Source organism: Odontesthes bonariensis, chromosome 23 (genome assembly GCF_027942865.1).
Source record: "Odontesthes bonariensis isolate fOdoBon6 chromosome 23, fOdoBon6.hap1, whole genome shotgun sequence".
In the NCBI taxonomy this organism is placed as follows: domain Eukaryota; kingdom Metazoa; phylum Chordata; class Actinopteri; order Atheriniformes; family Atherinopsidae; genus Odontesthes; species Odontesthes bonariensis.
In genome coordinates, this window is record NC_134528.1 from 6,436,925 (window position 1) to 6,449,020 (window position 12,096).

The 12,096-nt window shown below is 40.5% G+C and overlaps 2 protein-coding genes across 2 annotated transcripts; one reads left to right on the forward strand and one right to left on the reverse strand.

The window, feature by feature from the left end:
* Positions 1-2,421: 2,421 nt before the first annotated feature.
* LOC142373862 (elastase-1) lies at positions 2,422-6,267 on the forward strand. The gene is made up of 6 exons (XM_075457315.1): positions 2,422-2,565; positions 2,681-2,790; positions 4,692-4,786; positions 4,892-5,172; positions 5,687-5,850; positions 5,942-6,267. Exons 1-6 carry the CDS (start codon positions 2,430-2,432, stop codon positions 6,119-6,121), a joined length of 966 nt encoding a protein of 321 aa, XP_075313430.1. The 5' UTR covers positions 2,422-2,429; the 3' UTR covers positions 6,122-6,267.
* Positions 6,268-6,410: 143 nt separating this feature from the next.
* timm23a (translocase of inner mitochondrial membrane 23 homolog a (yeast)) lies at positions 6,411-10,001 on the reverse strand. Its single transcript, XM_075457316.1, has 7 exons — positions 9,587-10,001; positions 9,374-9,432; positions 9,186-9,279; positions 8,465-8,549; positions 8,309-8,367; positions 8,104-8,214; positions 6,411-7,196 (listed from the first exon to the last, which is right to left on the reverse strand). Exons 1-7 carry the CDS (start codon positions 9,690-9,692, stop codon positions 7,078-7,080), a joined length of 633 nt encoding a protein of 210 aa, XP_075313431.1. The 5' UTR covers positions 9,693-10,001; the 3' UTR covers positions 6,411-7,077.
* Positions 10,002-12,096: the final 2,095 nt, after the last annotated feature.

Here is a 12,096-nt window from a genome sequence, read left to right on the forward strand (position 1 = left end):
GCCTCTTTTTTTTTCTTACTACATAGTATCAATCAGGCTAATACCTGCATGATGGTTTTGTTTACTTGCTCACAAATCAGATTTATTTATATAGCACATTTCATGTACAAACAGTTCAAAGTGCTTTACATAAAATAAAAGCATTGCAGCAGGGAGTGCAAAAAGCATTAAAAATACATAAAAGAATATTAAGAGAAACAAATAAAATCATTTAAATGAATTTAAAAACAGGCAACAGTCTAGATAAGTTAAAAGATATTTCATGCATAGACACATGAGAAAAGAAATGTTTTTAACCTGGATTTAAAAATGTCTCCATTTGGTGAAAGTTTAATCTCCACTGGCAGTTTGTTCCACTTGTTTGCAGCATAACAGCTAAATGCTGCTTCTCCATGTTTAGTCTGGACTCTGGACTTGACCAGCTGACCTGAGTCCTTGGATCTAAGAGCTCTGCTGGGTTTATATTCTCTGAACAGATCACAGATGTATTTTGGGCCTAAACCGTTCTGGGATTTGTAAACCATCAGCAGCTTTTAAAATCTATTCTGTGACTGAGTGGAAGCCAGAGTAAAGATTTTAAAACTGGTTTGATGTGTTCAGATCTCTTAGTCCGGGTTAAAACTCTAGCAGCAGCGTTTTAGGCTGCAAATATGCCCTATTATTTCCTCCTTTCTTTTACAAACTGATAAATGGGCGAAGGAACAAAACGTAAAAAGTAAACAAAACCAATGAGGTGATTCAGAGAACCGCATTTAAATATCTGGTGTAGGAATAAGCTCTGATTCACAGACAAAGCCACACTCACTCAACTTACTCACCGCAGGAAAAACACACAAAGTTGAGTTGTATGTAAACTTGGTGAACCACAGTGGTGACGTTTGACCATTCAAGCGCTGCCATTCAGATGAGCGGGCACATTCTCTTTCATTCACCACAGCAAAAAAAGATCAGCTCACTCGTGGCTTCTGCTGCAGTTATTGTTGTCATATCTCCACAGATGTGTGTTTGTTGTGTTCCCAGTATTTGTTTTCGTTTTCTGGTCTTAAAGGAATGATTAAATGCTAGAAATTAGAGGAAAACTGGATCTCATCACCAAAAATCAGTGTACAGGTTGTGCTACATAATTCACAGAACACACTGTGAGCACTCGGACCAACAACTGTGCAACATGGTCACAACAGTTCATACAAACAACAACATGTCACAATTTTGTGACATGTTGTTGTTTGTATGAACTGTCAATAGTCCAATGAAATCTTGAGATTGATGCCTTACTCAAAATGTAAAAGATTTACTGGTTTTAACAAAAATACAGTTATTTGATTTGAGCTTTTCACCACCTGTGCATCAGCATCTGGTCCATAAACAGCTGTGTCTGTGGGCATTTTCATTGTGGGTATCAAGGGTATTTTGGAGTTTGTTATTTCCTGGAAAACAATCTCATTTTACACTGAGATCCTGCTGTAGCACCACAAATTACTTAACCGAAGGTGGATCACACTGACCAAAAACCCCTTTCTGAACCAAGCCGTGAACTTGTTTTTTTTTCTGCTGTCAAGTTGTGCCTTTGACTGGAGATCAACTCACTTTTGGACCCAGTTTTAAATGGAGGAAGCTGCTTTTGGCACATCAGCATTAACTATAACAGTAGGTGGGGACATTTCATATGAAACAATGAATGTGCTCCTCAGGTTGGCAGTAACAGAGAAGACAAAGTCATGCAAAAATCCTCAATCAAAGCAATGTTAAGCTGCTTTGGTCTGGGCAAACGTGTCAGATCAAAGGACCAAAAAACTTCTGTTGCTCTCCCTGGAAAATGTCTGTCAGTGCTCTCATACAAAATACAAGATGGCAAAACAGTTTCCAAGCATGTTTGTGGGCTTACCTGTGCTTGAAGTTCCTGTTAATCAAAATCTAAGCTGATATGTTTAGATATGTGTCTGGATAATGGTTTTAATCTGGCCTTGGCTGTTACTAAATTCAACAGAGCTAGTCATATGAGCTAGTTTTACGCAGTCATGTTTACACAAGATGAACTGTGATGGAGAATTTGGATATCAGGTCTAAAAGATGTGTTCAGGGGACTGTGTCAGTGCTATAGGTCATGTGACATGATGTGATGTTTGTGTACAGTGGTGTTGCCTTTGTCTTGCGCACATGTTGGTGTGCTGTGAGCATGCTATGTGTACGTGAAAGTGCTGATGAGACTCCCCAGAATCCCCTTTTTCTCAGCTGTAGTGGAAACTCAAAGCTACAGGAGAACTATCCAGCGCTCTGCCTTTGTTGTGACACAGCTCATTGTCCCCAGAGGTGTGCAGTTGGGTTTGTGTGTAGGCTGTACGTGTACCTGTGTATGTACATCTGAGCACGCTTGCTGCCTGGTATAAATAGCGTGGGATGTGTGCCGACCGGTGATTCTGTGGAAGAAGATGGGTATGCCGGGACCTCCTCTGCTCCTGCTTCTGTCTCTGTTGCTGCCGCTGCTGCTGAGCAAGGCATCCCTGCCAGCAGCTGCATACACTCTCACTCCAGGACAGCAGCCACAGCACAAAGTCCTCCATCTGGGTGAGGGCAAACATACACCTACAGACATATCTGCAGTGGGCTTTAAAAATACTTTTTTTTTTTTTTCACGGAAATGTGTGCACTCTGTATCTAAATTTGCCGTTGATCCTCCTAGACTGGCCAAAGGATTGTGGTATGTCCCACTTCAAGCCCAATATGGTCGAGAGGATTGTGTCTGGGAATGAGGCCAGACCTCACTCCTGGCCCTGGCAGGTCTCTTTGCAGGTAAAGTACAATGATAAAGTCTAGGATTAAGAGGCATAATTGTACATTTACAAGACCAAGTTCTTGTGAGGCCATTTTAAGTGTCACTTTATGCAATGATTTTGTTTCCCATTTATCATTTAGTGATAATAACCGGTTCAAAATGGTGATTAAAGGTCTATTTAACAGTTTAAAGTCTGAATCCTGTGCAAGTTTTAGACCACTACACAGGACAGAGAAAACCCTTCTTGTTGTGAACACTTGTGTTTAGAAGTCTCACCTTAAATTTATTGTGCTCAAAAAATCTGGTTACGTTGACCATTTATGCTTATCTTTATTTATTTGACCAGTATATAAAAACTCTTGCTTTAAAATCTATCTTCCAAGTGTTCTGGTCAAGATAGACATTCCCCCTATTTCAGTACCGACTTAGACAAGTAACGGATAGACAAAAGATAATAACTTACTTTTTCAAAGGATGTGGGTCTGTAAGTTGATCGCAAAGAATAGCATTATGAATATGAATATGCCACCCTGATCATACAAAGTACAATAGTGTGGAAGAGTTTTAAGGTCTATGATGAACCTTAGTGTTCTGTGGTGGACTGTAAGTATTGCCACAATCCAGCACGGACATAAAACAGGCGGCGATAAGTCCCTTATTGACACAAAAGAAAGACAATACTTGATTCTTAAAAAACGTTTTAACTTCATATATATATATATATATATATATATATATATATATATATATGTATATACATATATTCAAAGGAGAGAGAATAACCCAAATGTATTTCTGATGTATAGATTTATGACTCATTGTCACCCAGTAGCAGGAAGTTGTTCCATTAAAAACTTTTCAAACAAAGTTAAATTTCTATCACTATTATATTTAGCACCTAGGAAAACAAATACATGATATTATGGATATTTCTTTAACATTTTAGTACGACTTGATCAAAAGAGTTTGAAGTATAAAAATAAACTGATCTGCCAACATTTGTTAAATTCAAACATCTTGAACAAATTTGGAGAAAAATGTATTAAATAAATGCACCACTTTTGTGCCTGGGCAGGGAGAACGTAAACAAGAACATATTCTGTTGCTAGAACTTACAGATGCCCTCCGAATTCTTCAAAGGCAGGGATTTGGCACAGAAACATTACTTTTAGCTGAAAATACATCTATCCTACAGACTTCAAACTCCTCAGATGCCCAGCAAAACCTCCGCCTGATGAACAGATGTCAAGAAAGAGCTCACAGAAGCATGTGGAGCTGTTCATTTAACGACACTAGACTGACTTCCACACACTGTAACTCAAACCCTAATGATGTTTTTGTCGTATTAGTGCAGGGTTCTCATCCCAACAAGGTCGGGGTTTAATTTAGTCCCAATATGGTAACAAAAACAAGCACACACACAACCAAACTCTAACAGATACACAGATTTAGGAGTGAGAGCAGGGGAGCTTCCTGTGGAGTTGACTCATTAGTGCTCTCTAGTGGGCAAGCCATATATCGAAGACGCAGTTTTTAAATTACATAAAACATAGTTAGAATTTCTGTGCTTCACTGTCCCGTCAGTGATCAACTGACCCGTCTGCTGTCATTATACTTAACTGATTTATTGGTTGATCTCATTGTAATGTGAATACACTTACTGTGTTTCATAATTACATGGGCTTTAGAATATCTAGTACAAAGTGCTCTGTACCACTGGACAGATGTAAGAGAGACATTCCTTTGCTTCAGTGGCCCCAATAGGACATGTTCAGGTGTAATTGTTTACACCTGTTTGAATGTGGTCATGGAGCTCATGCAAGATAATAAGAAGTATGTGTGTTACACCTCTGAACTGGGTAGTAAAATTAACTCCTATATTTCATCACTGAGGAAGCTGTCTGGATGTTTTCCACAGGTCCGTCCAAGGGGGAGTAAACAATACATTCATGTCTGTGGAGGAACTCTCATCCATAAGAATTGGGTCCTTACAGCAGCTCACTGCTTCCAAAAGTAAGAGACCCCCCCCCCCCCCCATGATGTGTCACATCTAGAAGTAGTTTCATGTTTGTACAAACTAAAGATGGACTAAGCATGAGTTGTTTCTCACACTCTCAGGGGTAAAGCTGAGGATGCTGGGAGCTGGAGGATTGTCCTGGGGAAGCACCAGCTGAGGCGCTCTGAGACGGCAGAAAGGATTTTTCCTGTCAAGAGGATCTACCGGCACGAGAACTTCCGTTATCCCACTCACAGTGAACTGGACTATGACATCGCCCTGGTGAAGGCTGGCACAGATATCCTCCCTTCGAAATTCATCCGCTACGCCTGCCTGCCGCGCAAGCAGCACATCCCCAAACCGGGACACTACTGCTGGGTCACGGGCTGGGGAGACACTCGTGGTGAGTAAAGCAGGAAAAATGATAACAACTACAGGGAAAAGGCAGTGTGAGTACCTTTGTGAGCATCAGCAAGGAAAAGCTGTTTTTTTTTTTTTGGTGACTTTTAACTGTGACACAACGATGAAGCCACAAAACAGGAAAGATTTGAGAAAACGCATCTCCAAAAGAGCAGTCCTCTCAACATTTAACAAAAAAAATGAAAAAAAAGAAACCAAAATTCACAATATTTCAGAAAACACAAGAGAAAGTGCATAAAAAAACTCAATCTAATAAAATCTGAAACGTTTCCTCCATTTTCTTCTCCAGAATTTCTTTAAATGTAAACTTTATAAAGTCTAAACTGTTCTAAAACATTTTTCTATCATAAATTTGTATTTTTTTCTTTTTTCCTTAAGTGTAATAAACTCTGTATTTTGTCTTTTTTTTGTTGTTGCTTATACATTTCATGAACTATCTTCTTAAAAGCCGTATGAAGTGTTTTGTAAAATGTTTTGCACCCACTGACACATTCCAGGTGGGAAGGAGAACGTCTCTCTGGCTGAAGCCCTGAATCAAGCCCGTCTGCCCATCATCGACTTCAAAACCTGCCGGCAGAAGAAATTCTGGGGCGACCGCGTCCGAGACTCAATGATCTGCGCAGGTTTTAGAGACACAGAGGACCCGCCTGCTGCATGCCAGGTAGGACTGCGGGTTGCGGTAAATTCCTGTCTGTCAGGGAAACTTCCCTCCTCTTCAGCTCCTACCGCTCTGCTTGCTCTTCCTCTTTCAGGGTGACTCTGGTGGTCCCCTGCTTTGCCTGCTGGACCGGGACCGCTGGGAGGTGCACGGCGTGGTGAGTTTCGGCCCCATCGGCTGCACTGTGGAGAACAAACCCAGCGTCTTCACCCGCACCGTCGCCTACATTCCCTGGATTGAAGCAACACGCATCAGGGACTTCTTCCTGCACTGACGGGCCACCTCACTCCCCAAAAATAATCTCTGCTCTGTTAAATGTTCTTTTCTAAAGTTGTAGCCACAGTCCTGTTCTACAGACACCAGCTCTGCAGCAAACACTTCACCGTGTAAATACACGTCTGCATATGCAACCGTTTTCCAACTGACATTTTACAGTATGTACTTTGCACTTCTCCCGAGGAGCCCTGCATCGTACACACTGACCGTTCACATCCATTTCACTTTGCACAATAAATGTATCAAAAGCAAAAATAACCATTAATATTTTCCTTTTTTTTTTTTTTTTTAATTTATTTAAGTTGATTTGATGGAGACGAATGAACAGTAAGCACTTCCAGTACAGCTTTACAGTGACATCTTCTGGCACAGAACATCAGAACCCATTGTAGATAATATGTTTCAATAAATACAAGAATCAACAGACCGTAAGGCTTTGCTCTGTTTGCAGGTCTCAAGAGTCTTTCAGTCCAAAACCAGAATCCACATCTGGTGAACACCCCCCCAGATGTCAGAGGTCATTTTACAAACTGGCTCATTTCACTCTAATTTGACGAGTTATCCGATTTTATATCAAAGGAGACTAAAAAGCCTTCCATTAACCCTTAAAACAAATGTCACACCTTTATATCAGATCTTTAGTGTTCTCATTACCGATCGGATCAGTGACGGAACACCTCAGAGGATAAAGACAAACGAGGGGAGAGGTGTAACAGGACAGTCTGGATTTCCACAGGAATTTAGTCCAAATATTCTTATCTTATATTTCAGACACATCTCTTAATTCCCAGAATGCTTGTGGGCGAGTCTTTGTGGTGGGGAAACTGGGGCCGACCGCCCCATCCCTGAAAAGGACGCTGCATTCTAACCAGTCGAGCTCCTCTCAGCGCTGTGGTTGAATGCTGTGTCCTCGAGATATTTGGCCCGAATGTTGAAGTGGCTGTGTTGGAGAGTTTAGTACAGCCTGGAGGATGAGGAGGAGCCGGTGAGATGGTCCCAGTTGTTGTAGAGAGCGTAGGCACTAGACAAGGCTAAACCAGCTAGACCTCCGCGGGCTGCACCTTTTAATCCACCTGAGAAAACAAACCGGATAAGAACAACAATCATTACGACATCAAAAAACAGTAATCATGTCGATTCAGCCACAGTAGCAGACATTTAGGGCACAAAAACTCACTTCAGGCAGGTTTTAGGCACATTTATACACAGCAAAGCCTAATCTGTTAAGACTCTTTGCTGCTTTCCAATAATAATTTTAGTATCTGTACATTCATTGTATTGTCAGAATATACCCGCAGAACATGTGTACAGCATATTCAAACTTTTTTCTACCCTGCCTTTATTTCCTGGTGTAGAATAGAACAAAAAATAAATAAAAAAAAAAAATCAATAAGATGGAGAAAAACTGAACTATTGGAGCCATGGGGGAATTCTTTGTGAACTTTAGAAGATTATTTTTTTCTTTACGTGGAGTTGTGTGAATTATTCATGAGTAGTCAGCATGTTTGGAAAGTTGGGGGGGAATTGATATCAATCTAAAACAGCTTTAAGAATAAAAATGTAATTACAGTTGGAGCAAATGGAAAACGTCTAATGAATTCTACATTACGCCAGTTCTTTCATCAGACAGTTGTTAATTTTGTCACTAATTAGCGACACTTTATGATAAAACAGTGACAAAGGGCGCTAAAAACTTTTCAAATTCAAAAATGTGCATAGTTTTTCTGCCATGTCTCCGCTGGGGTTTTGAGATTTACCGAGCTTATTATCGGTCCACTAAGGGCAGCACGCACCACCTTCTCTGATGTCTATATTACAGACTCCGAAGGATAGATGAATCTACAAGGGAATAACTGTTTGTTGTAGGTTAGATGTGAAACCACTGACATTCGAGCAGGAGAAACTTGAAAGTCAGTGATTTGTGGAGGTGCAGTAATGATGCTTATTAATGTAAAATATATAAGCAGAAAAGACACCTACTGCTAGATTTAAAGAGCACCCCCGTTAATGTGCCAGCAGCCACTGTGTTGATGTCATCTTCTGCTCCTCGGGCCTTCTCTATTGCCACACCGAAAGCACTATACAACAAGGCTGCAAGGACATCGAGAACAGACCAAAGTTTAAGAGAGGATTGTTTACGCGTCACATCACAGGAACACTAATTCCAGTTCAATTCTAGCCTTACCAACAGAGCCAAGAGAGTTGGCCCATGAAGCCCCCTGCCTGGTCACCATGTTGAGAATCCTGATAAGACAAAGCAAACATTTAGAGTGAAAAGCGATACAAGTGTACCACCAGCAATAAAACTAGTTGGCAAACTGAACTCCATCGCCATACTCACTGTACATTACGTGGTTTGGACCATGCCATGTCACTGGTCTCCTTCAAGCCCATTCTCAGACCATTTATGGCTCCAAATGCAGCTCCTGTTGTTAAACCAACAAGATTTATTAAAGTTCACTGAAGGAACACAAAAACAGAGCATTAAAACTTTTTCTCATGCCGAAAATACTCCCGGAGATCAAGTTTGTGGACATCCAAACACGATAATTGAACATATTACAATTCCAAAAATAGTATTATAGCTGCTATGACAGCCTACATTTTTCTTTTAAAGTGCTTCCATAAGATTTTAAACAGTAACATCTCATGAACAAGTTTATCCCAAAGGCTCAGGTTAAGTTCCTCCTCATCCTAAAAAACTCTTTTATAACAGACACCACATTGATCTTAACGACATTATGTGGACAAAATGTATCCATTTTTTTTTTACTTTGATTTATTCTCATTGTTAGCTGTTGTATGTCAAATTTAATTTGTAGGACGTTGCTGTTCGTGTTTGTTTCCTTGATGGTCACTGCATGGTGAAGCATTGAGATTTCCTCTAATTTTGTAGTATGACACAAAACTGTGCACCCAAAGCTGGGGTGTAATACTTCTGATCACTCTGAGGCTCTGTTATAAATAGTACAAGTGCCACACTCTAACTTTATTACTATAAGTCACTATCATCTTATAAAAGACTGTTTTAGATTAAGATCCTGGCATTGTCTGTTACTTACCAGTCATACAGGAGCCTCCAATGGTAAAGAAAGCCAACTCAAACCTTCCTCTTGTTTTGTTGGCCCCTGTGGGTAAAATGAACTCATCTGAGTCCTAAAACACAAATATTAGGACCGTTAGAGCCAAAAAGACACGGAAAACCGTAATAGACTGCAATGAAAAGGTCGATGCGGCAACTCAAGTTTACCTGAACCAGGTAACGAGGGTCTACGTTGAGGTAAGGAGACAGAGGACTCATTCCTGTCACTGAAAACAAATAATACACCAGTTACTTGCATGAACCAGAGTATACACAATGGATTGGCTTCAATGTTTAAACGTTGAAGCTGTCATGGGGTTACTAGCATCATGTAATCATGTGGCAGCAGCTAGCATAACAGTAGCATTACATGACACTTACATGGGACACCGGCGAGCTCCGTGTTGGAGTATTCAGGTGCGCCGCCTCCAAAAAGACCCCCGAGACCACCTTTGAGTCCCCCCGATCCCTGTGAGTTGCTGTCCATGGCTGTAAAAGGTCCGACCGGTCAAATCTGAGCCTGGAAACGAGCTGCTAGCCGAGCAGACGCAGCTAGCGTTAGCAGGCACTCGCGATGTCGCAACACTTCAAACTAAAAACGGACTGCTCGATGACGAACTACTGGATTCAACGCTACCAATACAGGACGTCCAGAGAGAGCGTCTAATCCTGGTGAGTTTTCTAATTGAAAACACCGTCTTTTCCTTACAGCTCACTGGGCTCGTCTTGTCTTCAAGCCCCTGACCTCCAGCAGCACGCTCTGCCGTAAAGCGGTTACCGGCGTCGCACTATAGTTACGTCACGAAACACCAACCTTGAAATCTGGAAATACAGGTAACCGAATGAAACACGTACTTCTAATTTTTATCATTTGCTCGTTAAAGCGTATTTAAAAGTATTTTTAAATGCGTGATTTTTTTTAACACCACGTACAAGACCCACGATTTTACGACAGCTTTCCACAGATCTGGTGTCTGTTGTAAAGCAAATAACTGACTACTGGCGAGGAAGAGAGATTTGTGGTTATTTGGTTATTTTTTAGTCACTGATTTGATCGTTAGGTTTAGAGATTATACATAAATTAATTAATTTTTCTACAGATAAGTTATATAAAAAAATATATAAGTGAACTATCTCCATGGGTTAAAGTACAGAAAAGCTGTCTGAAAATGTTTCTAAGATACTTATTTATTACATCACCTTTTTAAAAAACTCATACGTATAAATATTTAATTCTGCAACAGTAATGCCAAATAAGATGGAAACACTGAAGTAATTCACCTCAAAGTCACACTCATTCTGATGATTATTAGACAATATCCACAAGTTTAATACTGACCTTCTTATAAATGAGTTGGAGTTACACAAAAGGTGTCTTTAACAGTTTTTACTTTCTTAAACTGCCTTGGCATATTTATAATTTCTTTAATGAGCAATTATGACACTGGAATGTATAAAAAATAATCTGAATAGAGGCACAGAAATGACAAAAGATAACAACAGAAAATCATGAACAACAAAAAAAAAAACAAAAAACAAAAGCGCATAACTGAACAAACAAAATGAAAATATAAAGAAGTCTTCAGTTTACAGACACTTAATCAAACGCTTAAAAAAACGCTTTTCTGCATGAGATAAAGTAGGGGTTGCGATTGCTGTGCAGTTCACTATTTCTTTGTCTTCATATATGAAAAACGTAACGCCGGATTTTACATTGACATGCAATTCATCTGGGAGAGACAATTTGTCACAAATTTTCACACTTAGGTGTTATTTGTGCGGTTGCAATGGTTCTCAGTAGTCTGGGGCTATAGGTGGACATTTTAAGATTTAGCGTCCTACATTTTCTGCCGAAAGTGCCTGAAAAAGTCTGATCATAATTCCTTTAAGGACATGGTTACCTCTCAAAATTTGTCCTTGCCCTCTTTTTTTGAAAAAAAATCCGTCCACCTGTTGGAGCTCATTGTAAATGTTTATTGAGTAGAAGGTGTAGTTCGCCATATTTTCCACAGGGTCGCAGCAGAGAGCCAAAAGTAAAGGTAATACCAGTCGGTGAAACTTATTGGTTCTGGTCTTCCTCAGTCCCTCTTTCTAATTAGGTCAGATTCAATTAACTGATTTAGTTAGTTTGCCCCCAGACATTCAGATACAAGTTAAATCTGCGTGATGTTGCACGTAATTGATACAAAGAGGCTGACCTGTGTTAAATAACTTCCATATGACACCTGACAGGCCATGATATGCATGTTGCTTCTCTTTCAACTTATGACGCAACAGCAAGTCAGGACCCCATGCATGGATGCGCATAGTCCCGGCCATCTGCTGCCGGTCAAAGGGACAGAGGCGCTGAAGGAATTTAGTGTGCTAAATTTCACAAATAACAGAGCATCTTATTTGGATCCTGCTATTGTATGTGTGTATTCAGATGGGGCCAAGTGGAATGATGAAGTTTGCTATTGTCGCCCAGTGTGGGTGTTTTCAGCCTCTCTGGCATGATGTGTGAGTTAGTGTTCTCTGTGTTGCTGCCCAGTGTGCCCACTGTCTTTCCCACAATGCCCCATTCAGCTGTGGGCCTCCCTCTCTCTATCCACTCACGCTCTCAGATCGAGCTACCACCCATTTTGTGCCTCTGGCTAATCATCATCATCATCATCATCATCATCATCATTGGGCTACAAACTACATTTTCAGTTGTGGGATAAAATAGCCATGATGTCATCTTTGTTGTCTTTTTTCAGCAACTTCTCATCTTCTCCTTCCTCTCCTCTTCCTTCCTTTCTTTCGTTCTTCCTTTCTTTCTGTCCCTCTGAGCTCCCAAACACAAAAGACAGAGAGGCCACGACAGGACCCCAGTGTAAGCTGGTTGTCAAGGAGACAAGGAGACAGTGTTG